Here is a 27,761-nt window from a genome sequence, read left to right on the forward strand (position 1 = left end):
GGTGGTCCCCATTTCACTAATTGTAGACTACTACCAAAAACTGTCTGGACCTTTGTTGAGTTAGGTCAGTCACTTTAAAGTTGGTGAATATTTATGTGGTCACTTACGTGACATTACATAGTTATAGTTAAATGGCATTACTTTAATTTAATTATTCAGTAACTACAAGAGAAGATATCTGATGAAGTTTTGTTAATTAGATTCTATTAATCCTTATATGATGGTTTTAACAGGGCTTTTGGAAAGACAAAGCATAGAGTTTTAAAGAAATGGAACTTCTGATTTGATTTAACCACTCTGTCCTTTTTCAGTCTGCAAAAAATCTTGTTTTTAGAGAGGGGATTATGCTGTGATTGGCTAACCTGAGGCACAACCCCAGTGTGTTTGGTCTGCATAGAGAGAGAGAGATAGAGACAGAGAGAGAGATGCCCTGAAGCCTAAGAATGTTTTTCGTTTTTTTAGTGTTTCAGATCAGGAACATTCTTGTTGTGACAGGGTGGACAACTGCATCACCATGCAGCCTAAATCAGAGCTGCATACAAATTAACACACAAAAGGCTTACATAAAGACCAGACATCACAAGGAATTCTGAGCCCCATGGAAAGACAGGCATGTACGGAAATTTATACCAGAATGAGAAATGTGTAATCATACATTTTCCTTGAGAAAATTCTGGTATTTGACTGGATTTAATAGAAAACTGTTTAAAATTTTTGAGAGTTCTTGGTTGTCATGTTTCTCATGTTTCTTGTAAGAAAAGCTCTCTGAATTGCTTTACAAATGAAGGTGCTTAATAGATACTCTGACCTTGTCTTTTAAGTTTTAATGATAATGGACCAAATAAACTGTTCTTGATGTGACAAAGGATTCTTTGTTTAGGGTGTTGCAATCACCCACCAGATGGCAGTACCTCTCAGCGTCTGTGGTTGTATAACTCTGTGCTGTGATGTTATCAAAGAAAAAGACCCGAGGCTTTGCACTGTGCAGTATTGATTCAATCATACTATTACTTTAATTAGATGGAGTGATACACACAATGCATCAGATCCCAGAGTAACAACTGGACTTTTCAAAATAAAAGTATTCACATTGAAAACAGCTGTGTAAAAATGTACATAGCAAAAAGATAAAAAACATGTAAAAAAAAAAAAAAAAAGGCGGACATTAAAGTTTGGAGTGCAGACAACAACAGCTATGTAGATGGCAAGAAAACACATGTTAGTGAATCACATGTTGTAAACATAAAGTGCAGCTTCTCTATAAACAGTACTTTTTAGTGTAGCTTTTCTATCTGAGCATACGTCACATCCTGTGAACTCCTTGACCATCACAGATTTCTTTTGATGTGAAATTAGGTGAAGTAACTTTTCCTTATCTTTAACTGTATAAAGTTTTTACAAGTATGAGTAGGTATGGAGGAAAAGAAACATCTTAGGAACATTTTGGCAAGTGTATTTAAAGAAAGTCAAAGTTGAGTGTGCGAAAAAGAGGATTGTTGTACACTGTCACATGAAAACTCAGTTTAAGAGAATTTTCATGGCTTTTTGTTTTTTTTTATTGTAGCATGAAGACAAACTAAAAAATGTCAGTGATTATAAGCAGAATGGACTGGTGGAATAAGAAAACACTGATCTGACCAGATATAATGTTTGGTGACTTTACATAGACAATCAATATTTCAGTTTGAAACTGTTCTGCATCTGTGGACATTTACATCGATATATCCTAAGAGAACTAGAGATTACAATATTACCACCTATATGCATAATGTTTTATAAAGTACAGCTACTACATGTTGACACTGAATTCATTGGGGCAAACATTATTCTGAAGAACATCCTGTTCCCTCTGAGCTGGACAGAATCTAATGATTGTTATAATAAAAGTCTTTCACATCTGATAAAATACATCGCTAAGAGCAGTTTTTGGTCACATTCATTCAACTATCATACATTTATATTTACCGTCATTCTCCTCTAAAACTCACGGACGTTTTTGCATCAACAACTTGATAATAACATATCCCTTTAAAACAGTTTAAGTCTCTGTGTAATCTTTAAAAACGTCTCAGCCGGATAGGGAGATATCATAGTCACTTGTTGATAGCAGAGGGCGGCCAACTTTGCGCACATTCTTAGCGTTGGTTATACGACCTGCCACGTCGACTGGCTTTTCAAAATAATGCACCAGGGCCTGCTCGGTGAGCACAGAGGCCAAGAACTGCTCGAAGGTGATGGCCCAGTCTTTATCGATGCTAGTGCTGTGAGGGAGACCCCTGTCCTGAGCTTCACCGCCATGAGGTCGGCCGCTTGTCCCAACATTTTGAGCGTCCTCGCTGCGCACCAGCACCGTGTCATCTGCGATGTCCTCACACTGCAGCTTCTCATCCAGCTCATGGGAGCCCGCACTGAGCACCGAGTAAGATGACATCGAGGTGTCATCTTTGGTTTCATCATCAGAGATAAGCATGGCGGAGGATGTCCCCATGTCTTTGGGGGACGAGTCCTCCAGCTTGATGTCTTGCATAGGTGGCAGCTGGTCGTCCCCTTTTTCCTCCTCACACAGGCTTGACTTGTTCTCCAAACTGGTGGGAATGAAGGTATCAGATGTAGGCTCCCCCTGGGTGGTTTTGGGATCTGTGGGGTCTTGCCCAAACATGCTGGACTCTGGTTTCTCCATGTTGTGATCCCTTCTGGCACATGAGGAGGAGAAGAGCTTCCCCACCTCCCCCATCTCCAGGAGCAGACTGGTGACGGTGGCCGTGGCGTGATACAGCTCCTGTTCAGCTACATCCTCACTAAACATGCTGTACAGGGTCTTACAGAGCTCAATGAATTGGCTCTGTCGGACAGAACATAAAAGGTTGGTTATTCAGTTTCACAAGTTGAGTTTCTAATATTAAATTTTGAAAAGGGGAAATCTTACCTGATTGAGCTTGGGGAGGTCTTTCATGTTTTCTAGCTTCGGTTTCGTCTCCTGGTTCCACAGTTTCAGGTAATGCCGATATTCAGGAGTGTTAAGTTTCTTCACTGTATGATAGACAGAATGTAGATACCATTTAGGAGTGCTTCAGACACAGACTAAGTTTTAAATACAAAACACAGTTTCAAACGTTGTGTATAATGACAATAAAAGCGAAATATATTGATTTCTTTTCAACCTTAGGTTTTCAGTGCAAGACAGCTCTGGACTGCATGCAAACCCGTCTAGTTCCTGCACTCTTTTACTTGGCTCAGTCTACTGTCTTGCTGAAATCAACAGAAATATCCCTGAATAGAAGCATATGTTGCTGCAAAATCTGTATGTGCCTCTCAGTGTTAACCTTCACAGATGTGCAAGTTCTGTGCACTAATATACCACACACCATCACAGATACTGGCTATTGTACTTGGTGTTGAAACAATTTGGACAGCCCATTTCATCTTCAACCCGAGGGACTCAACGTCTATTATTTTCAATAATAATTTTAAGTGTGGACTCATCAGATCACAGCACACTTTTCCACTTTAGGTCAGTCAATCTAAGATGAGCTCGGCCTTTGCAGAGGTTACAGGTGTTCTATGTTGGTTTTCACCCTTGCTCCTTATGTATAGAGATTTCTCCATACTAAGGTTATAATAGTTTTGGATTTTTCTTTAGTTTACTTCTTCTTTTGTTTTCAATTGTAGGTTAGCTTTCATTCATTTTGCTACTGTTATGTTAGTTTAGTTTTATTTTAGTTTAAGGTTTGTTTTTTTGTTTTTTGTTTTTTTTTTAATATGAGACATCTATCAGGGCTGAAACCCTAAAGGGCCTGAAAAAGTAAACACACAATTTTAAAAATGAATTTAAATAGGCTACTCTTCCCTTTTCATTTTATTTATTCAAATTTGATGTCTGAATTCAACTCAAAACATAAAATACGATTTTAAAGTCTTGACCAATCAAATCAGGCCATTTTACAGTGCTTAGGCTTGGCTGTACATGTCAGTCAGTCTGCTGCTGTCAAGACTAAAACTAAGGAGATTTTGTCCCTATTTTTATTTTATTTTAATTAGTTTTGTGAGCACATGATTCAGTTTTAGTTAGTTTTTCATCTTTTTCTAAAGCCTTGCCTTTATTTTAGTTTCAGTTAACTAAAATGATGTTTTGATAATTCTTCTTTTTTTAAGATTGTTTTTGGGGCTTTTTGCCTTTATATCTGATAGGACAGCTAAGCGACAGGAAACATGGGGAATGAGAGTGGGGGGAAGGTATGCACCAAACATGCGCTGAGACCAGGAATCAACCCCACACCAAAGCCTCTGTTATTAGGTGCCTGCTCGACTAACGGAGCCACGCCAGCACCCAGAATCCTCTAAATTCCTTGCAAATGCACACTGAGGAATATTGTTTATGAACTGTTAGACTATTTGCCCACACAGTCTTTCAAAAAGGGGAGAACCTGGCAGCATTGTATTGGGAACTACTGAGTCTTTCAAGAGTGGTCCTTTTACATGGTACTGTCACCTGCTGCCATCGCCTGTTGCCAATTAACCTACTTACCTATAATTAAGTTTATGAATTTGAACATTAAGTATCTTATTTTTGTGCTGTATTCAACTAAATATAGGTTAGCAATGATTTGCATATCATTGTAGTCTATTTTATTCACATTTTACATGGTGTTGCAACTTTTTTAGAATATGGGTTTGTAGAATAAAGGTCAAGACGCAAACGTGTGTCACTTGACATCATTTTAACTCCTTTCTCTAATTAAAAAAATACTGAATTAACATCAGTGATTCAGTGATTGGCTAATATTGATGCCAACAAATAAAATCCCACCCAAATGCTGACCAAATAAAGTGTTTAGTGAAGACAAAGACAATTTCCCTGGCCGCTTAGCTGAAATTAAAAGGCAACTCAAGAAGTAGATATGAAAATTATTATCCATTTGATTGAACAGGAAAATATCATTTAATAAATAAAATCTCCACCTTCAGTCTTTCAGTAATGAGTGCTTTGCTTACCTTTTTCAGTCTTAAATGTGACCCTGACAAAGCCATCGTCTCTCTCACTTCTGCACTTTAAATCATTTCCTTTAGAAGAAGGAGAAAAAAGCAAGATCAAATGTTAATATCATTTTTGATTAAAAAAGTTAAAATACCTTGACTAATATCTACATTAAAGACCGATCCATGTATTTATATCAAACTGTAGCTTCTTAGTTGTAGGCTGACCTTTTCTTTATTTTGATTTTTAATTTCCAAATTTATTAGAAAAGGGACATTTCTGCACACACTGACATTATAAAAAGATGACATCATTCTTAGAATTTAATTTAGCACAGCTTAGTTCAGCAGACTTTCCTCCTGCAGGCTTGTGTTGTACAGGAATCATTTTACTCATGCTTTGTGCTTCATCACTTTGAGTTTACACCAAAAAAAGGCTGCAATGAATGCACACATTTTCAAAGTTAATACAAAATACACTCCATCGTGCAATTTACACTAATGACCGGAAAGAAAAAGGAAACGGATATATGGAAACACCACAGTGAAAACCTTAACTCCTTCAGATTGTTACCCCTTTCATAAGCAGGAATATCAAAACTATAAAATGACTCATATGACAGCACTCAATGAAAGGCAGAAAATAAAACTAAGAGATGAGAGTGGGAAATGTCTCTAAACATATACAAGCTGTGCAGCTGTAAGATCTTAAAGTAAAAATAGTTTCTCTTTTCCTGCCAAAATCTTTCTGTCAGTGTTTTAAAAGAGACAAAAATAAACTGCAAATCATATTAGGACAGATGATTAACTCAGACAGTGAATCATTTGTGCTTCTCGCTGTCATTTAGTATTATGTAAGGAAATAAACCATGCTCCTGTTGTGATTTATAACTCCACACATCCCAAAAATTGGGAAAGAATTTAACATATGTATGTCCTGTCCAAGGGCTGGTCAGAGTATTTGCTGCAGCTGGTCAAAAAAGCCAATATCCAGAGCAGCAGTTCTCTGGGCAAAAATGCCTTGTTGACCAGACTGGTTCCAGCCGATATAAAAGCAACAATAGCTCAAATGACTGCTTGTTAAAACTGAGGTAAAGCATCAGTGAATGCACAGTACATTGAACATTGAAGCATGTGGGCTACAGCAGCAGAAGACCACCCTGAATGTCAGCCAAGAACAGGAAACTAATTCTACAGGTCACACGGGCTCAGCAAAAGTGGAAAACAGAGGATTGAAAAACTTTTTGCAGTCTGATGAGTTTCTTTCCCAGTCAGAATTTGGTGTGAAAATGACAGCCTTCTAGAACACTGAAAACCATGGCATGTTCAAAGTCACTTAAATCATCTTTTCTCCTCATTCTGATGAACTTAAGCACATTTTCTTGATCATGTCTAGATGCCTACATGTGTTGGTTGCTGTCATGTGATTGGCTGAGAAATCTGTTTTAATGAACAGGTGTAATGAAGTAACCAGTGAGCATATAACAAGGTTTTGCAATCATGTAATTTTCACCAGCAAACTTAAGTGTATCATGGTTTTCTTTATATTATACAGGTGCCTCTCAAAAAATTAGAATATCATGCCATGTCAGGCCAGTTTGCTAGCCAATCAAGCACAGTAACACCATGGTCACTGAACCAGCTTTTGGTACCTTTGGCAGTGTGGGCAGGTGCCAAGTCCTGCTGGAAAATGAAAATAGTATCTCCATAAAGCTTGTCAGCAGAAGGAAGCATGAAGTGCTCTAAACTGTCCTGGCCTGAACCCCATAAAGAATCTATGGGGTATTGTCAAGAGGAAGATGAGAGGCACCAGACCAAACAATGCAGATGACCTGAAGGCCGCTATCAAAGCAACCTGGGCTTCCATTACACCTAAGCAGTGCCACAGGCTGATCGCCTCCATGCCACACTGCTTTGATGCAGTAATTCATGCAAAAGGAGGCCCAACCAAGTACTAAGTGCATAGAAATCAACATACTTTTCAGAAGCCTGACATTTCTGTGTAAAACATCCTTTTTTTATTGGTCTTATGTAATATTCTAATTTTTTGAGACACTGAATTTTGGGTTTTCTTATCTGTAAGTCATAATCATCAACATTTCAAAAAATAAAGGCCTGAAATATTTCACTCTATGTGTAACAAGTCTATACAATATATGGGTTTCACTTTCAGAAAAGAGTGACAAAAAATATTGAACTTTTTCATGATATTCTAATTTTTTGAGATGCACCTGTATATCTCAAGGACATGTGCTTCAATGAGTACTTTTTGAATATGATACATATATGAAATAAAATTGTTGCTAGATGTGACGTGTAGAGGCTTAATGAAGGAGCTGTGAGATTTACAATGCAGAGAATATCAACACTTTGTTAGTATTAACATGCTTTAGCTCTTACCGATGGATGTCTCTGGAGTGATGTCTTCAAAAAAGTACTGTGTGGCCTCAAAAGCAGAATCTGGCTCCTCCTGTTCATGGTTGATTTCTGGAAGATTTAAGATCAAGTTAAAATACTGTTTTCCCCCAAGAATTTTAACTCATGACCTTGAACTTAATTTAATAAATCAGCTTTTCTTTTTATAGAGATCTTATAGATCTTATAAAATCAACTATTGCACAACTTCTTGGGCATGAAATAAAACAACAATTGTTCATTTTCTCAGAATGTTAATGAACGTCAAACTTAAGTAATCATGTTTTTAAATACTGATTTTTAAGCAGAAAAAGTAGGTTAAAATCTTTTATTCTCTGTCATGCTGCCAAATGTAATCCTGAGGAGGTGATTAACTCAGCCAAGTGAGACAAAGAGCTCAAACTTAAAACATTCCCCACTCAGCCACTGTTTATTAAGGCTTATAATCCTGCTCCACTGCCAGGAACTATTTTCCCAAAGGATGACTTTGCATGGATTCACACTCACCAGGCAACACATGCATCTTGTAAAGGAGCTTCAGTTTCTCTGTGAGATCCCCATGACACAGAACACCTACAACACAACAACAAGCTTAGGAATCAGACATGCTGCTTCAGTGATGTCATATCTGCATTAACCATACATTTGTCAGCTGCACAGCTTTATTACAGCCATTATTTATAAGCACACATGCAGACTTGACTCTGCTCACCCAGGCCATTGATGAACTCCCTAAAGTTGATGAGGGTGTCTCCATTTTGGTCAAGCAAACGGAAGAAGCGCAGGGCAAGCGGGTCAGAGTGGGCGCCGTTGGCCCAGGGGAACAGCAGGTTGAAGAGGCCTTTGAACTGCTCCACGTCAATGCGGTACTGCTCCAGGTACGGCAGGCTGGGGTCGTGACGCTCTGTGGGGTTACTGCTGCCGCCCCAGTAACAGCTGGTCAGGTGCTCTGCCTGAAGAGAGGACGACCGAGGTGATACTTCCTTAAAAACCATCAAACTTTTATATAAACACAGGAACAAAGCTGTAGAGGCAAACCTCTAAGATAAATGTGCCATAGCTAATTAACAAAAACTCTTAGTATGGATACACTCTGTCATGTTTGTGAACACATACCCTGATGGTATGAAAGCAATTATGCTGCTAAATAATCTCAATCATTAGGAATGCTGTGCAATTAAAGAGGCAAACAAATCTTTACCATGTGTTTATTCACGCCGGCAGCACAAGAAAAGCTTGTGCTAGAGGAAGTTAAGGCCCTTATGAAAGAGCTCCTCAGATATGATTTATTCTATCTGTAAATGTAATGACAGACTCCTACTATTGGCTGATCAGTTCATTGGCGCTGTAACTCACCTTGAAGAGAACATAGAGTTCCTCCAACTCATCGATACTGAAGGCAGTCTCTGTTACAATGGCCCGGACCTGAAACATGACAGAATTAGATTAAATTTAAGAAGTAGAAGATGGAGGACTGCATTGCAAGAGCAAATTATGATGAATAATGAAGTGTATTTGGTTTAAAGCTCAAAGAAAGCTGTGAAGTTATGGTATTTCTTTGAGGGCGCACTCACAAAAGGCCCAGTTGCCCAGTACTGTGCTGAAGCATGACCGCCCCCCAAAAGCCTGCACTGACATTACTCCAAGCAATATCAGGCCTGAGCATGGATACATCATGCCATTACACGACAGTTTAAAAGAAACGCAGCCTCAGAGCTTCTTCAAAATCAATGCAATGGAGAAATACATGGAAAACACGACAGCAACTTTACTCATTTTGTGGCTTGTTTTGAGTCATCTTAGTCCAACACGGCCTTTTGAAACTGACTGATGACTGTATCTCTAACTTGCCTGAAGATGTAAAGAGACTTTGGGAGATTGATTTTGGAAAAGAAAATGAGGACAACCAATGGGGGGAGTTACCCTGCATAACTGCATAATGCGAACCATGGTGACTATAGACATGTCAGTACATGACTTTTATCGTTTTTGAAAAAGAAAACAACTCTTCTTTGTTCTTCTTTTAAAGAAGAAATGTTGTCAAGTTCTGATAAAACTGGCGCTGTAGCAGCATCCACACTAATGTCTTCCGTCATAACGGCACCAGCCTCTTGTTGTTGCTTGCTCTCGTCACAACTCTGCCGTGCCCGAAAGTACTGCCCACTCCTGATTAGTCCTGCCACTTTCTTACAGGGCCCAAACTGTTCAGATGGGAGCTTTGCAAGATGGATTCTCCTGTGAGAAACAAGGAAAGAGGCGTATCCATCTGCTTTGCAAGGTTAGGGGGGAGTGCATAGCTTGACAAATTCTTCTTTTCCTTGTGGGAGGCACCGCTTGATACAGCTCAAAGTTGCTTTGAGAATACACCTGATCACTAACCTGACACACCAGATGGATGTGTTTCACACATCCATCTGGGAAACCTCCCATAGACTGTGTTTGGAAAAGGGCAGAGCCTCGGAGGGTGACTGGATAAACATTCTGTCTGTCTACGGGCCAATCAGAGCAACAAAACACATGACGTCTTAGGTGTGCAGCGCTACCGAGTTCTCCACAGAGAACTGCATAAAGTGAACCATGGCGACTGTAGACATGTCAGCACACAACTTTTGTCGTTTCCACAAAGAGAAGAACTCAATGCTGTTCATTGTTCTTCTTTTAGCGTCAAGTTCTGATGAAACTGACACTGTAGCAGCATCCACGCTAATGTCTTCCGGCATACTTGCACCAGCCTCTTGTTGCTGCTTGCTTACATCACGACTCTGCATCGTTCAAAAGTACTGCCGCTTAGTCCTGATTGGTCCTGTCACTTTCTTACAGGGCCTAAACTGTTCAGATAGGAGCTTTGCAAGATGGATTCGCCTGTGAGAAACACATAAACAGGGGAATCCATCTGCTTTGCTAGGTTGCCTGACCAGGGCAAGGCTGGCACATACCCTTATACAGACCCTGCATGCTGTTGTTGTCGAGGCCACTCTTCAGACCATATGCACATGTTCTGGTCCTGCCCTGGACTGAACACATTTCGGTCTAGCACATTTTAACATGTTTCAGAAAGTCATTACTCACAATCCCTTGTGTTCGTTATTTGGATATAGCTTTGAGATCATGCTACCTAAGGGAAAAGCTCTGCTCTAGTTTTCCTTCCAAGGAAATAACTGTAAATTACCGACATATTCACTTTATTATTAATCTCTGATGAATTACCGGCATATGAAATTTGTTTACACCTCTTTCATAAGAACTTAGACCTGTTTCCTTTTCTTAAACCACGTTCTAATGGCATATTTTTAAGATATTTATCTGAATCATTTAAAATACAAGACAGCTTCTATTCTCCCACTGACTTTCAGCACATTTGTTCTCTCTGGAAAGTATCAAAAGCACCGTTGAGGCACTGCAACTCTATTTTGGGGTCAAGCGTGCTTGGGCACAGTACAGATTGCCTTGTATGAGTGCGCCCTGATGCTTTCTGCACAACAGGGTGAAGAAACAAACTCTTTGAAAAACGTCTTCAACAAGCATTAACCAGGATACAGGAATGGGCTCTATAATAAGAAATAGCTGGTTGGTCCTTACCACATTGCGTTTTGTTGTATCTTCAATGGTTTGGATGACCCTCAGTCTCTGCTTAAAGCGCATCTGTTCAATCACATCTGCACGGATTGATCCAAATTTCTGACACGGAAGGAGAGGGGAAAAACAGAAAAAAAAAAAAAAAAAAGGTCACTCCATCTGTGGCATAACTAAGTTTGATTTTGCAGTTAAAACAAAAAGAATGGCTGTAGATGACAGCCTGATTGTGAGCAGACAGCAGGGTGCCTGACGGGATTATTTCAAGTTTGATTGGATCAATACAGATCCAAATGTTACGAACCGAGAACAAACTGCAATTCACTGTGAAAGCACTAAATGGGGGTTGTTGGAGTCACACTAATAAATCTGTCTCAAAGGAATCAAAATAACAGATGTGTATAAAATTCAATCAGGAAACTGTGCCAGAATGTCAAATGTTTGTCCTTTCTTCACTCCAGAACCAAAAGCAGACAGTAAGCAAAGAGGAAACTTAACTTTGAATTTGAGTTTCTTACCTCATAGGAGCTCTGGAACAGTTTGAAAATGTCCACCTCTGGATGTGGTTCTCCGTTGTCTGTCAGTAGGGAGTGCAGGTGGGGGATGGGAGGGAGCGTGCTGTCCTTATTAGTCACACTGTCCAGGTATCTAGAAGACACAGATTGGTTAGGTAGGTAGTTTGTGTTCTGAATAATCATGTAAAACACATAAATGTTGACAATACATCTCAACCTCTAATGAACAAAAATGAAGCCAAAAACCCCTGCACCAGGTTCAGACTAAGAGGCAGCCTGGTTTGCACCTGAAAAATAATGCTAATACATATGTGCAAAAGCTGCAGTTCCACAAGTGCCCACTAGAGGCCTGCTGCAGAGGCACAGAGTCACATGTACATCCCATGTTAAAATGCTTATTTTCACAGCAGAAATAAATATGTTTACAACCTGGTTCAAGAAATTTATCTGGTTCTGATAGTTCAAGTCTTTATGGGCACACACTGTACTGGGGGATTTTTTTTATTACTTGTCTGGTTAAGTTTTAAGAGGATACAAGTTATGCATGATTAGAGGCTGATAAGACTACAAAACAGCACTTTGTAGCTATTTGTCAGGAGGCTTAAGGCTGGTTTCAGCTCCTCTTCTTGAATCTGTTTTTTCTTTTATCATTTAGTATACTGTAGATCCCTGATTAGCAGACCAGATTAAAACCAGTGAAGATTGAGCGTTTTCTGCTGCATCTTCTGAATTTGAAAACCTCTTGAAATCAGAATCATAACAACTTTTAAATCACATCTTAAAGATGCATTGTGCAAAATTGGGGATAGTAGCAACTTCTGACAGTCAAATTCTCAATGGAGGGGGACCTTCCTACGCAGGAATAAAAGGCTTATTCTGAGTTAATTAAAAAAATAAATCAATTCTATATATAAGGGTGATTAAACACTAACCTAGACAGGCCTGCTTATAAATACTAAGTTTTATTTTTCAAGAAGTTTGAAGATTAAGATGCTTCATTATAGACACTAGATATTTTGTCCTTTTAGTGTCCCCTTACCTGCCCAGTACAGTCATGGCCTCTCCATCATCCTTGCAGCCTAGCAGCTGATGGATGTTTGCATGCAGCACGGAGAGTGCCAGCTGAAAAATGACTTTGATGCCATCGTAGAAGAAGCAGTCCACCACCACCACTGCGCTCTCAAATGGCATGACAGAGAGGAAGAGGGTGAGGAACCAGGAGAGCGAGATGGTGGAGATGACGCCCAGGTCCTGCATGCAGTCATACAGCTGAGGGACGTACTCACGGGCCAGCTCCTCAAACACACCCTGATCCACCAGTGCTCCTAAAAAAAGAAGATAAAGCATGTTAAAGACGAACAATCTTTCAATCTAAGACAAAAAACACAGAGACACATGCACCCACTGACCTACAACCCTGGTGTTGTAGTAGTCGGGCAGCATCCTCTCACAGAGCGCCACCAGCAGCCAAAAAGCCTCCTCCTCTTTGGCGTAGAGCAGCAGCACTGATGTCACAATATTCATAGCCTATAATGTGGAGGGAAAGAGGAATTAAAATTCAAGTAACTGAAGGTGTCTGTAAGGATAAAAACTAGCGTGTGTGCAGGTACCTGACAGTATCCAATGTTTGGGTTTCTGAAGGCGTATGCTGTTAGGACCCTGCGCAGGGCAGCGATTCCCATCTCATTCTGAAAGGCCGGGTGCTCTGGGAGAGAGCGATGCAGGTCACGCTCAATCTCCTCTGTGGCCAGGTTGTACTTGCCCATTGACTTTTCCACCAGGTCTTCATAGTATCCTGGGTGGGTGGCCATCTCGTTGATCGCCCCTGTGTTAGAAACACAACATTAGAAGTTGCAAATCTGTTTTTACTTTCAGTAATCCTGAGAGATTTCTTTTCCAAAGCTTATGTTCGGGCTTTTTGCCCTTATTTTGATAGGACAGCCAGAAAGCTTACTTAGCTATACTGACTAAGTTAACACACTTTTATATATTTATATGATCAAGTTAAAAAGATTGAAAATGTTGAGGCAAAATACCTGGGGTAAAATCTTTGACATCAGTACATGTTCCATGTTTTCTCAGAAACCTCCTGCAGTTATTTAGATGCTTAAGTAAACATTACTGTTAAGGTCAACAAACTGGTTCCATTTCTGTCGAGTTCCAAGTCCTAGCTGTCATCTAGGAATATTTCAAACAAGCATGGTTCTTAAGGGACGGTCAATAAAATGAAAAGTCATCTGAGAACGTGCACGTAAGGTGAGAAAACTGGGTCACTGGGGAGAGTGGGCGGAGTTGTTTATAACCCAGATTTACCCAGGTAAGGATGAGTAAAAGCCACATGTGCTGAAGCTGTGGGTAGCATGACCGGGCCTGCAAACAGGAAAGTCTACACTGTGTGCATACTTGAATGTGAAGTATGTTGTTAAACTAAGACAGTCATGGGTTTTCTCTGTGTAGTCTGTGCGTAATGGAAATGTTTGATTCTGCCTCTGTTTCATGGCTGGGTGTGATCCAGGACATATGGAAAACAACATGTTTGTTTGCTTTTGCTTCCCTAGTTTGATACATTTAAAGGTGAGTGCACTGTTTCAACGCAAGATGAAGCAATAATTTAACTTAAACTGGCCACACATAATACAATTATATAATAAGCAAGCGGTAACCTCAAGAGTGGAGAAATGAAACCAGTACAGTCCAAAAAAGTCAGCACTGAGCCTACATTTTTTCTCAAGTATCTTTGGGAATGAATTTGCTGTAAAATGATTATCTCAGCAAACATAAAACAACGTACACAGCTGTTGTTATTGAAAACAAGTTCATAAATATGTAAAAGTGACTGAAGGGATGAAAAGAAAAAACATATTTCTGCAACAGAAATATCGTTTCTTTTCTTGGATTCCAAAGGAGACAAGGTCTGAATAAAACAATCATTTTAATGCTGAAAGGTTAAAGGGGTTTTATCATTTAAAAGGAGAAGAACAGAGGATAAGGGTCCAAGTTTTGGAATATTTTCAGATCTTGCCAATGAGTGTTTTAAAAAACAAAAACCAGTATTGAAAAATCTACATAATTACAAATAGGTGGGGAGAAGCAAATTAATCTTAACTACATATTTATCAGTAAGACTAGAGGATAGCTTGTGCTTATTCCAATCATTAAATAATATATGATTATATTTATTGCTGCTGCCAAATTGTTGCCATAAAGTTATTGCTGTCAAAAGGCACTTGTTGCTTAATTTTGAAGTACACTGCAGCACGGCACTGATGATGTTTACCAAAAGGCTGCTATAAAATCAGCATCGTGTGATATTTAGATCATAATGATAAGTGACCACGTAGCATGCAGGGTGTGGTTTCATTATATAAAGTGTATAAGATTATGAATCATTCACAGTGGTGTTTGCTAAGATTGTATTTGGGCGTGTTTACTTTGGGTCTCGTGAGCATTTACTCACCAGAGAAGAGCAGCCACAGCTCTCCTCTCATGCTCTCAGGGATCCCCTTGAGGACAAGCTCCTTCGTTTTCTCAGTGCGGTACATACACACCCCCTGTCCATACTCTGCAAAGTGGTTCTTCCACGCCTGCTCCTTTAAGAACTCCTTCGCCTCAACAGAGAGGGAAAACAATATTATGAGCAGCAGATTATGGATAATAACCGTAACCTTTGTCAGAGTTATGCTTCAAATATTCAACATCAGCTCTTTTAATAAAAAACAATATTGTAAAAAAGAAAAATCTCCTGCAGAAACCATGAATAATAAAACCTTATTCAGGTGCACTGTGCCATTAAATTGAGGTCAATAAAATACTGTGCTTTAATTAGACACAGTGAGGCAGGAAGAAATAATCCAACTAAGTAGCTGTTCACAGCAATCCTTCATGCAGCTTAATCTTATAAAGGGCATTTCTGTGAAAATGCACATTATGGAAAGGCAACTAGAAACATCTGAGACCAAAAAGGTTCTTAAAGCTAAACAACTCACGTTTTTATGGTCCATATCATTTTAAGAAATGCACTTTCTACCATGCTTGACCAGCTTAAATCTATTCATTTGTACTCAACCCACCAGCTTTGGATTGAACTCCTCTGGCGAGCGGCGGCGGTACATGGTCATGAGAGCCTGCGTGGCGGTGGGAACGCTGCTGTCGTTCAGGTTAAATGTGCGTTCACTGTCCGAGCCCACACTGTGCTGTGGGCTGCTGGAGAGCAGGGACCCTTGCTGTGAGTAAACCTGAGGGACACACATCATATTCAAGATTTGGAGATTTTAGACACAGTTTCTTTTTCTTTATCTCCTCATATTAAACAGAGTTTTTCTTTTCCTTCCAGCCTGCTTTAAGGATCTGTACCTCATCATCTGAGCTGTTCAGGCTGCCTGTCAGTTCCCTCTCCAAGTACATCTTGGAGCTGGTCTGCTGTAGGAAGTCTGAAATCCTCTGGACCAGAAAGTCACGGTCTTTCAGGTTGGCAAACAGGAAAGTCATGCGGTTTTTTGTGCTGATGGAGAGGGGGCTAGGCAGCACACTGGAGCTGTCGGCCTTCTCTACTATGGTTACCTGGAGGACCAATAAATGACAAGCAGACACAGTTACCTACTGAAAATCTTCTTTTTTAGACCATACTTACCAAAATGCTTGATACACCACAGAGATTTTCTCCTTTTTGGAGAATTCACTTATCTTAAACAGATTATACCAGTCATAGTGTGGTGTAAAGTAACAAATTACATATGCCCATGTCACTGTAATTGGGTTAGGGTTTTTTGTACTTCTATTTTTTGAGTAGTTTTAAAATCAATACTTTTACTCAAGTAATATCTGTGGAATGTATTGTACTTCTCTTCATTATATACTGCATTTGTTACTGAGTAACAAAATTAAATGAAAACTAAACTGATCACAGCTTCCCAGCAACTGCATGAAACTGGCCTTCTGATTGGCTGACATGTACCACGTGACTGCTTTTAATCCATCAACAAAGATGGAGCTTAATGCGAGTTTACTGAGTTGAGCAAACTAAGCAAACAGGTGAAGCACATGCTAGCTTGCTAATATACAGTAATGTCCACTTAAATTAAGAGTAAAGGAGGCAACTGCCTAACAACCAGCGAATGATAATGTTAAACTATGAACATGGAGATGATAAAGTATCTAAAGAAAACCCCACACTAAACCTGAAATTGTAAAATAAATAAATAAAGAAAACATTTGGCTTAATAACCAAGCAGGTTAGCTTAATGTTGTATAGATGAACTGCCAGAAATAAACACTAAACATCTTTACATATATATTAGAGGTTTAACGAGACACCTAGCTCATGAGATTTTACACATTTCTTAAATTTTAATACCAGATCATGCGACCTGAATATGTTTCTTTTATCCAAGTGAAAGTGTTTGCCAGCATTGATTAAAACAGGTCGCAGAGGATCAACTGTGTACCGTTTCTTTATTAGCTGCCACACAAATGATCTGAGAGTGTCAGGGGCAGTCGCATGGGCAGTATCCAGTTCAGTTAGACTCCTTATCAGGAACTACACCTCTGCCTCTATGCCTGTTAGTCTCACAAGACTTTTCTTTTATCTCAATGAAAAATCTTGTGATGTCTCAGTCTCGCAAGATGGTCACACCACTAGTATCTACTAAAGGCCATACATGTTAGCATTTGCAACAACATTTACACATCTGGGTTATTTAAAAGTATTTTTGGTATTTTCTTTATCTCACAGTATAGCTGATGTTACTTTCTCTTAAACCAATCACTTACTTTTAACTGGAAAGTACTGCGGACATAACAAGCGACACAATTACACATTACATAATTGTTTGTTAGCCAACTAGCCAGAAGTTAGCTAGCTAGCTCAGCAGCTAACTGGCTGTTAGTTTGCCATGAAATGCCCCTTTATTTAAAGGCTGCAAATAAACATATTAGTTCACAACCTCTCTTTGTTGTCTCAAACAACTCTTTGTTTCAGTCTTTTTTTTTTTTAACCATCTTGCTTATTATTAAAAAAACAGATGGACACATTCGACACAATATCTGACCTCGCGTAGCGGGATGATAAGGCTGCATAGCGTCTCTTCCTTGCTGGTGAAGCAGATGTAATTGGTGGAAACAAACATCTGACCCAGGATGTGCATCTTGTTAAAGGGGGTCCACAGGGTGCAGTCCGTGTGCCCATCCAGTTTTTCATCTTTAGGCAGGCGAAAGAGTGCTCGGTAACGCTCACTCTTAGCTCTTGCATCCAGGTCCCTGCATCAGAGAGGCATCAGACTCGTATTAGACTGCAGGCTTCTGAATATAATTTTTGGTGGTGTGGATTTTAACAGAATTTTATCACTTTGAGGCCCTGACATAGCCTGGAGTTTTTCTGACTATGTCTGATTTTTTTTTTTTTTGCAATAACAATTAACACAACTAGGTTTTTGTGAAGGTAAAGTGAATAATTGTGCAAATGCAACTAGAAATAGACTGTTGAAAAGTGCACTGCAGTCAAACAATGTCATGCTTACATAAAATTTGATCGAATAAAGCTGGGTTTTTGAGCTCACACACATTAGATAAGTAAAAATAAAATACACAAAAACTCTTTATTTCTAGACACAAAGAAACCCTTTCAAAGCTTTTTAAACATGAACTTTGTGATACCCTGAAGGACTTGAACCCTTTGTTTTTTAGTGTCTGGATTTTAAAATACTCCAAAAACATGACACATCATATCATTTATCATAAACAGGTTTAAACTTACTTATACATTGGTGAACATTGTATCACTTCTTCCTTACCTCTTGAGTGCTGACACCTTCTTTGGAGACTTCTTCTTCAGCTTGGGCAGCGAGCGGTCCTGCTCGAAGCCTTTGTTGTCTAGTAGCTGACGCATGGCGATGTTTGCGAGCTGCTCAGCCAGCTTGAAAGTCTCATTGATGTTGAGGAAGACGGAAAAGACGTGCTCGTTGACACGGGTGCTCACCTTGATCACGTCGGGCAACAGGAGGGTGGCACTCTTCTCCAGCTGGGTGATGTCGGCCCAGCGCACCACCAGTTTGGCTGGTAATAAAAAGAAGACAGTAACACAGAGACGTCAGTGTACAGTATATTCATAATTTAGGGAGATGTAAGTTTACATCAGGAAATCTTTTTTAAAAAGAAATCAGGAATTTGAATGGTCGCAGGGAAAGATTTTACCACTGCCCCTTGTAAGCATTCATACTATGCTCCAGCATAGTATGAATGTTGGTAAAGAGAAAAGACCAGCATTTACGGGATATAGTGTATGTATATTTTGATGGACATGATAATAAGCTCTGTATTTTCAGACGGAATGTATTCCTTACCTTCTTTTCCTAGTAAGTAGGAGTAGAAGCAGAGGTGGTTGATGCTGAGGTAGAGCCAGCCCTGCCGTGGTACTTTGCCCTTCCAGTAGCTGCAGGAGTAATAGTTGACCAGCTTCTCCTCCTCGGGCATCCCAAACAGCTTACGAAACTTGGCACTGGCCTCCTTGAACTTGTCTGTGTCGTCGTCTTCTTTGACATCGTGGTTCTTGTTGTACTCGGCGATGATGCCCTGAGACAGAAGGGAGAGAGACAGGGTGAATAAATGAGCCGAGCTTGGACAGGAACAAATGGGATTGTTAGGAGAGAAGCAGCAGTTGATGGCCGTATCTGAAATCACACCCTACATAGTGTCTTATATAGTGAACACACCATTTTGCAGTGCTGTCATTATTCTGAGTCAGCATTGTTATACCCTATACAGTGCACTGATTATACCCCACAAAGCATTACGAAGTGTATTGTAGACCCGATGGTCACTATCCCAGCAACATTTGCCATAATGCACCACGGCTCAAAGCTTCAATAAGCAGATAATGACATTGAACAGCTCTCATACATGACAGATAGACAAGAGGAGAGCAGAGAGTAAATATAGAAAACAGAAACACAGACCTGTGCATATTTGGAGGTTTTATATTTAGCGAAATCTTGTATCTGTGTTATTTAAGTGCAAGGGAATAATGATGGAGTAATGTTTTTTCTTCATGCTGATTACAGACTAGTTCAATTCAGGAAGTAAATGCTTCAGTTTGCATTCCCTATAATTAAAAAAAGTCTCTGAACAGGGACCTTACTGTCTCACACGGGACTTAATTTAAATTTGAAGCCTGAACCAAAAGCTTCAGTCTTGACTGGACGGAGAGTCGTTACCTGGACTTTTCCTTTGACGAAGGTTGTGATATCATTCTCATTCTCAAAGATGGAGAGCGTCTGTAGCAGGTTGTGCTCCAGCCACTCCCAGTGCTCAGTGATCTCTTTTCGGGAGGTTCCTGCAGAGGAGAAAGTAAAGCAATAAACCGGTGAGTTCACAGCATGCCGGCGTAATGTTTCAGAGATAACAAACAGAGTTATGCTGCAGTAGTATGCCATGTGTAAGCATAACTCAATCTTATGAAAGATACTGATGATTTCTAGCATTTTGTATTCTTAAACTTCGATCCAGGACGTCCTGTTTAACTAGACAACAAGGAAATGATGTCAAAAAGCACCAGTGCAACTTAAATGCAAGAACAAGAGGAGAATTACCATGCTCATATAACTATTTTGATTCTGCTATCAGTGAAGTCTCAACAGATTTTTCTCTTGCTGAGAGAGAAACTGGCTGCAGTAATGGCTGCCTCTGTGGACCATTTTCCCTCAACAGAGCTGCACACAGCCTTCAGTGAGAGCACACTCACTGAATTAGCCATGTCTGCCAGACTGCTCCTCTGTGCTGCTATCTCTGGGCGGAGGATTTAAGCACTGGGAGGGATGGAGAGTGGAGGGAAGGAAGGAGGAGGGGATCAATTGCCATTTCAGAGAGCCAGGCCAGCATTTTGTAGGCCTCCATTTCAGAGAAGGAAAATGTAAATTTAGGAGGAAACTGCAGACATGCACACATAGTATTGATTGATGCACACGTTGCAAAATACATTACGCCCGCACTCTGAATTTGAAACCATCGCTTTTTGAAAGCAGATTCACCCGTTCACAGTATTCTAATCAAGTATCCTGACTTATTTATATGCATTCCCCCTCAGACATGTGTGCAGGTAAAGCATTAGAATATTAACAACACAAAAAACACATCAAATTTTAATCTTCTTATGAAAGTTAGTGTCATTTCATCCGTGATTTTACATCCCTCTGTTATTAAAGTTTCTCATACAAGATGAAACATTGTGTGAGGAAACCCAGACGAGAGACAAATCTCAAGGCAGCATCAGGGGCAGTGTTAGTAATTTGGAGGCCCCATGCAAAGATGAATATCAGGCTCTTTTCCATTTTGCCCAAAGCAATCACAGCTAGTGAAGAAAAATATTCTGAAGCATACTTTTAAGTTAACAATAATTCTACAAGAAATACCCAAATGTATGTAAACAATACTTGGTCATCAGCACTTATTTGAGTAGAAACATAACCAAGCCATGTTACATACAGTTGTCTAAAGGTCTGCGGTAATAAAAAAAAAAAAAAAATTAACAGTTTGGGAGGCAGCCAAGGTCAAGCTTGATGGCATCTCTTTTGCCTGGAGATTGCAGGCTTTTTTTCAGCCCTTGGGACATCCAAGACATGACCAGGGGCTCGTGGCAACCCCGCTACCTGCCCTAGGCCCTGCCTACTCATCACATCTGTTACATACTCTACCCTTAAGGTGAGGACTGTGTTATTTTTTCATCCGACTATTTTCCCATGCCCATGGTAATATGCAAGGACATTAAAAAAAATTGCACACATTAAATCAAGCAACATTTTCCCATTTCTGACTACCATGACCTGACTCATGGCGGACAGCTTTAATAAGTAGGTTAAAAAACAGATGCAACAGTTATTCGACTCCCTTTTTAGAAGTTAGTGCCTACAAAAAAGGAACTAAAAGCCATATTGGCATCTTCAAACCCAAAAAATGCTGATTCAACTAACACTCTAGTGCCACAACAGGCTTTCTAAACCTTTTTTCACTTATGTAGAAGCTCTCGACAAGACCTTCACACGTTAAATTCACACAAACATTAACTGTCTGCAGCCCTCCCCTTCCAAATATTTTTCCACTCACTGTTTTGTGTAGCACTGAAAATGATTAGTTGACTTGCCAATTACCACCAGAACATGACTGAGCAACACTTCTGAAGCTCATCTAATGGTGCTGGTAATCTTTAAAGCTCAGGTTGTCAGATTCATGAGAGCAAACTTTTTGATTGTAATGACCTTCAGGTGTTTCTCTGTCTTCTCTGCAGGCAGACTGGATACTTTTGAGGATTATTAGTCTGTAAAAACAGCATTTAGTGTGTTCAACTCGGCTTCCCCTTTTCCTTCTTTTGAACAAAAGCTCTGATTAGTTGTTTTAGAATCCAAAATTAATAACTGATGGGAGTAAATGTTGGTTGCAGCTCTGCTTTCATGCTGGAAGTGTCAAAGCTTGCGCTAACACGTAGCTCAGATCATTTCATATTCTGTGAAAAAATGAAAGAGAGTGTGCTGCTTCTAATCAGTCTGCAGTGTGGCTGTTAATTTGCATGATTAGCTTTCAGAGAATGTCTACAAAGCACTCGTACTGGGGGAAAAAACTGAGATAATGAATAAAATCTTGCACGAGCAGAATATGCAAATGATGGACAACACTAAACTACAAAGAAGTCCATTAAGGTGAAAAACAGTCTTGTTTGAGTATTGACTCCTGCACATGTTCCTGTAATCCTGACCCTTAAAACCACCGGAGCATGATGTAATGCTCAGCCTTTAGCTGCTAACATGCTGAAGGCAGGATCATGTGTTTTGTGGAGGCTGGGGGAGGGATTGCGAGGGGTAAAAATACAGAGAGGTTTAACGTGGAACAACACAGACGTTAAACATGTAGATAAACCGCACCTGAAGTTGTTACGTACTTGTTTAAAGATGGGGGATTCTGCAAATGCACATTTTCATTAAGGCTGCAAAGTGCATGAGTCTTTGTCTGCGTTGTATTAGGCCTGGGCCATAAATCAGCTTTATTGATAAATCTATCTGGGGTAAAACTAGATTTTCAGATTTGAAAACCTGGATTTTCTCTTGACCTCCTTGTGCTGCTTTTCCTCAGCTTTGCCCAGTAAAATTAAAACTGGTCAGACTGGTCACTGTGTCAGAATATAAAACATATGGATGATCTGCACACTAGCTAACTAAACTGACAACTTGTTGGTGAATAAACACTAAAATACATTTTAGAATAAAGCCTAGTTAATTGTACCACCTATATTTACAGATTTCTAGCCTGTTTAAACATGATTGTTTCTTCTCTACCTTATTTGTTGAATGGCATTTGGATGAGGAAAGGGTTTATACAAATAACAAAGGTAAACTTCTGGCTTAATATGAATATTTAATAGAATAAAATACATTATTTTTCCTTATACTACCCCTAACACTAACACCACCTGACATTACATAGTACACTTTTACAAACAAATTTACAGCTGACATTTAAACCCCAAAAAAGGAAAGTCCATTCACTTTTAAATTGAATTCAATTCATAAAATAAGAGCAAAAGCTGGAAAGAAGTTAATTACAGCTGTAAATCAGGTTTGATGGGGAAAATCTAAGATGCATTTTCAAGGCCATGTGGCCCTGCCTTACAATTTATGTTGCAATATAAAAATACAGCAATTTTTACCTGATAAATGCTGTAAACAGTACTTGGATTTGAGCTTAGGAGTGCTTTTCTAGTCGTCCAAGTACTCAAAGCACTTTTACACCAGAGACCACACTTACCAATTCACTCCACATTCACACACAGATGATAAAGGCTGCTCTGTAGAGAAGCCATCACTGTTAACTAATCCCATTCAAACCATCAATACACAAAAACACAACAATGATGCCTCAGTGCAAATAAATTGGGATAACGTGTCTTGCCCATGGACACATAGACATGTGACTTCTGGAGCTGGGGATCAAGCCCTCAACCCTCCAGTTTGTGAGGTGACCAACTCTACCCAGGGAGACACAGTCACCCCAAAATGTACGTTTGATTGAGCCAGGTGTAGAACGTGTGAATTTTATCTGATTCAGACACGAATTTTGAGTTGCACGACTCACTTCTAAGCCGCGTCCACTTTCACTTGGATCAAACAGCGTTTATCATGCAGCATACAAGGGGATATGATGCCTGACCACGACAGAAACATGGCCCCACCAGCTGCTTCAGACTAGTCAGATGGATTTCTGACATGTTTGATATTTTGGTCTTACGACTCCAACACTCCCACAGTGAGAGCAGAGTCACGAGCAGAATCCTCAACTTTAAGACTTTTTTCCTTTGTAAACTGTCAGACAACGTCCTAAATCACCACGAAAAAGAATGACTTTCTAAAGCTCTCCCATTTATGAATGCCTTTTTCTGGCATGGATGGTGATGCCATTTGTGTGTGTGTGGGATAGAGAGAGAGAGAGAGAGAGAGAGAAAGAAAGAGGATATGAGAAGTGCAACTTCAACCTCAGTATGTGAGACTTTTCCAAAGGAAACTCCACAGATTTCTGTCACCGTCTGGCCTGATTTCACTCCTACAGTGTGAGCACTCAGGGCGTGCACGACCATCTGAGTATATAGTTTGAGCACATAAATTTTGCACGATGGTCATGTCCTACCAGACAGGCTTTTATTGTTAATGTGTCATGAAAAATGAGAAAAACAGACAGTTTTGGTTGTGCATTAAGCATCATAAAAGTAGCTGTATGACACGCTTAATGCAAGAGACAATGTCTGGAGTTGAAAAATGACACCAAGGTGGAAAAAACAGGCCTGTTGTGTCCTCTTTAAGCTGGCTGCTATAGACTAGAAGTCCCAAATACACCTACAGTATTGTATTAACAACAGAAACAAGCATTAACTGCCTGATTAAAAACAAGATTTTTTTTAAAAATAACGTGTTTATTTATAGAGACGCACTTTTCATAGAAGGATATTTTTTTTAATAATTCGTCTGTTTTGATGATAATAAGGATATGAATTTTCATAATGTGGGGTACTGATGATCTGACTGACAGGTGTTTGCAGTACAGAACTGCATCCAAGGTCCTTTAAGTTGTGTCTGTGCATCCCTCACTTTCATCTCAAAGACACAAGGAAAAGAAGCAGAGGAGAGAATACATGTTTAACATCTTTTCCTCCAAAGCATAAGGTATGGGAATGTTTGTGATGACTGAATCAGATGATCACCACTCAGTGAGTGTGATTGTCAGTCAGCTTTAACAGCAGCCTATCTCTGGCTTTGACACGGTCCTCAGCATGAGTCAGGCACTACTTCCGGTTGGACCAAAGACTGAGGAAGCATCGTTTAAAAGACTTGAAATGTGCCTCAGCCGTCTTTCAGGTAGCTTGAGGCCTCAGCTCCACCTTTTTGTCTGTTTTTTTGTTTGAGAACGCATCTCCATCATGGCGACCAGCATGGATGGGCTTTGAAAATCCATGTGAGAAGCCAATAGATGGCCTCACTGAGACTGCAGCCATATCTGATACATTCCATGGTTTCATATCACATGTGTGATGTGAATACTGCACATGTGCACATTACACTTTATTTAAGAGCCAAGAGTTAAGGGAGCCAGTCTTGCTCAGTTGGTGGAGCAGACGCCTTTATACAGAGGCTACTGTCCTACATGCTCTAGTCACAGGTTGGATTGTTGGACTGTTTGGTGCCTGACTTCCCCCATGCTCCTGAATCTCCTCTTTCTTCAGCCAAGAAAAAGGAAAAGCCCTAAAAATCACCTTAGAAAAAAAAACAGAAAAAAGAAAAAGAGTTTAAAAACACATACCATGAGCGATGGTCCAGTACACTAACGAGTCTGGGGTCTGGTACAGGATCCTATAAGGCGCCACACGAGCACTGGAATCCAGGACCACATCCAGAGTTCCCACCAACAGACCTGTAAGAGCCCAAAGCACAATCATTCAACACTGATCATCAAATAAACACAGCCCAGATTACATTTACGGCTTAATAACGAGCTCAGCGTGTTGCTTCAACAACAGTCTAAAAAAGCCTTCACACTCTTAAATTAACCCATGACGCTTTTTAAATGACTAATTTATTCAGCTGTGAAACAAAAGCCCTCACAGACTTGTAACAACCATAAATAACCATGTGAGATGCTTAACAAAATAAGTGTATTAATACTTTCAGAGTGTTTTGTCATGCTTAAGCACAGGGGAAAACCATGAGGTCTTGTGGCTCAAGATCTGAACGTTAGAAAAACATCCTGCGGCTCCACATTAAATCCTTTGTTTACTGGTTACACAGCTGATCTGCATATGTATGACTCCATGTGAGACTGTTTGATGAGGATTAAGACATTAAGGACATGATCACTACATGGGATGGGGCTGTCCAAAGGTCTGAGGCACCAGTGTGGGAATAACCCTCAGGGTGAGGGGGTTATGAAAGATAAAAGTCACCTGAGGAAGAGCATGATTAGTCCATGTTATGAAACAGAGAGAGAGTGGTGATGTAGCCAGAGGTTAACCAGATGACAGTGCTGAACTGCTGCTGTTTTTTAAATGAATAAATGAGCTCATGTTTTCTATTTAGCGTGTGGGTGAGGTGATGAAATATTTCTACATTACTCCCCTGATCTCCAGGTAGCGGTAACAAAACACAGACTGTGTTCATAGAATAAAACAAACAAGATAAAGCACCTTCAAACCAACAGTATGCATAGTTAATACAAAAAATGAGCTGGAGATTGTCCAAAAGGCAATGCAAAAAAGATAATAAGGAGGTGTTGCTCACAGTTGGAACACAAAAGTGTGGCAGATTGTGAAAATTCTTCAAAGATCTTGGAAACAGGACATTTCACAAAAGACTTAAGCCAGTTTTGGTCCGTTTATGTTAATTATCAATTAGCAGTTGAACGAGTAAATCTCATAAAGTGATTGTTGAGTGCAGTGATAATTTTGGCGGCCCATTTTAGATTTAGTTGTAGTTTTAGTCTTAAGACAAACTTACTTTAAGTCACATCATATTTTCTCTCTAAAAAATAGCAAAGTTGAAAAAAAATAACACTCATTCTATACAACCAATAGCCTGTGACAATCTGAAATAAATAGATGAAAATACTAACATACATTTATGATGAGAGTCGTTGATTTTTAGTAATAATGATACACTTATTAATGTGCCTTAATTATCAAACTCTTTATTGGTAATATTATTAATATTAGTAGCAATTTTGGTGCATTATTGGAAAAATGAGACAATAGTTTTTCGATAAAACTTATGCCTTTTATCTATTTTATATAACAAACATTAATCCTTTAAGGACCACATTTATTCTGATTTCTCAGTAAAAACTGAAATTCCAGTTACTCCATGTGACTTTGAACACATCACAATAAATTCATTTTGTTCTCCTTGAATTGCCAAAAGCAATATAACGTTATATAATGTATAATATAACGTTAGTCGCCTCCTTTGGCTCACTAGTTAGCATTTGTCTTGCCAATTTTAAGACAGATTACAATTTTGGATGAATGTCTTTAACTGAAGGGACTTAGTACAAGGTTGTGGAGTCATTTATAAGTAATCAAAAAGGTTTTTATCATCAATAATCTATTTTTAGCCCATCCTCGTCCTGTCTTCCTCGAGGGAAAAGGTCGTTAACGAACATTCTTCATCATAGTCTTTGTTAACGAATTAACACTAGTGTATATTATATTCCATTTCTGCACAAAGAGTCCCCTAATATTTGAACTGCTGTTTCTGTGTGTTGTTTTCTTTGTTGTCTCACTGCTCAAACTGCAACATATGCTTTAGTGATTCACTTATAAAAAGTAAGACACATCTATTAACAATCATCTGAAGATCCAAATTTTATTTGATTTAGGCTATTAGTTACAAGTTACAACTAAAGAAAGATGACTTTTTGCCCTTATATGATTTATATATATTTACATAACTGTGCTTGGTGTTATTTAAAACCTTTTTCGAGCATCTATCATCAGAAGCAAAATCTCTGCTTCTATACTAATGACATGACTTTAATAACTCGGCTGTTCATGGCTCACTATCCAAAGAGATTTTCACAACCTGGAAACCCCAAAAGCTGTCCCTAATAAGGGCTTATCACAGATCTGAGAGCATTTTAAACCTTAAACCTTGTGTAAAGTGTTTGCTCATTAAAAAACTGTGCCACTGAATCACTTGAAATTTAGAAACCTGCAGATGGCCAATTTGTCATATGGATACGATTCTCCGAACAATCACGATGCTGCTG

At 39.4% G+C, this 27,761-nt stretch overlaps 1 protein-coding gene across 2 annotated transcripts in view; it reads right to left on the reverse strand.

Annotated features, from left to right (window-relative positions):
* Nucleotides 1-990: 990 nt before the first annotated feature.
* tbc1d9 (TBC1 domain family, member 9 (with GRAM domain)) overlaps nt 991-27,761 on the reverse strand; it is a 37,566-nt gene continuing 10,795 nt past the window's right edge. Inside the window, exons 2-21 of one of the 2 annotated variants that reach the window (XM_041784503.1) lie at nt 25,305-25,415; nt 19,685-19,803; nt 18,815-19,043; nt 18,266-18,527; nt 17,525-17,732; nt 15,831-16,037; nt 15,548-15,712; nt 14,935-15,079; nt 13,088-13,302; nt 12,887-13,004; nt 12,517-12,802; nt 11,481-11,610; nt 10,969-11,067; nt 8,746-8,814; nt 8,102-8,342; nt 7,897-7,962; nt 7,375-7,461; nt 4,993-5,061; nt 2,927-3,030; nt 991-2,842 (exon numbers count right to left, since the gene is read on the reverse strand). In XM_041784503.1, the coding sequence (XP_041640437.1) occupies nt 2,069-2,842; nt 2,927-3,030; nt 4,993-5,061; nt 7,375-7,461; nt 7,897-7,962; nt 8,102-8,342; nt 8,746-8,814; nt 10,969-11,067; nt 11,481-11,610; nt 12,517-12,802; nt 12,887-13,004; nt 13,088-13,302; nt 14,935-15,079; nt 15,548-15,712; nt 15,831-16,037; nt 17,525-17,732; nt 18,266-18,527; nt 18,815-19,043; nt 19,685-19,803; nt 25,305-25,415 (3,704 nt within the window). In that variant the 3' untranslated portion in view covers nt 991-2,068. Of the gene's footprint in view, nt 2,843-2,926; nt 3,031-4,992; nt 5,062-7,374; nt 7,462-7,896; nt 7,963-8,101; nt 8,343-8,745; nt 8,815-10,968; nt 11,068-11,480; nt 11,611-12,516; nt 12,803-12,886; nt 13,005-13,087; nt 13,303-14,934; nt 15,086-15,547; nt 15,713-15,830; nt 16,038-17,524; nt 17,733-18,265; nt 18,528-18,814; nt 19,044-19,684; nt 19,804-25,304; nt 25,416-27,761 lie in introns of both variants that reach the window. The other variant, XM_041784502.1, reaches the window with a different exon arrangement.

Source organism: Cheilinus undulatus, linkage group 4 (assembly GCF_018320785.1).
Source record: "Cheilinus undulatus linkage group 4, ASM1832078v1, whole genome shotgun sequence".
NCBI classification, from domain to species: domain Eukaryota; kingdom Metazoa; phylum Chordata; class Actinopteri; order Labriformes; family Labridae; genus Cheilinus; species Cheilinus undulatus.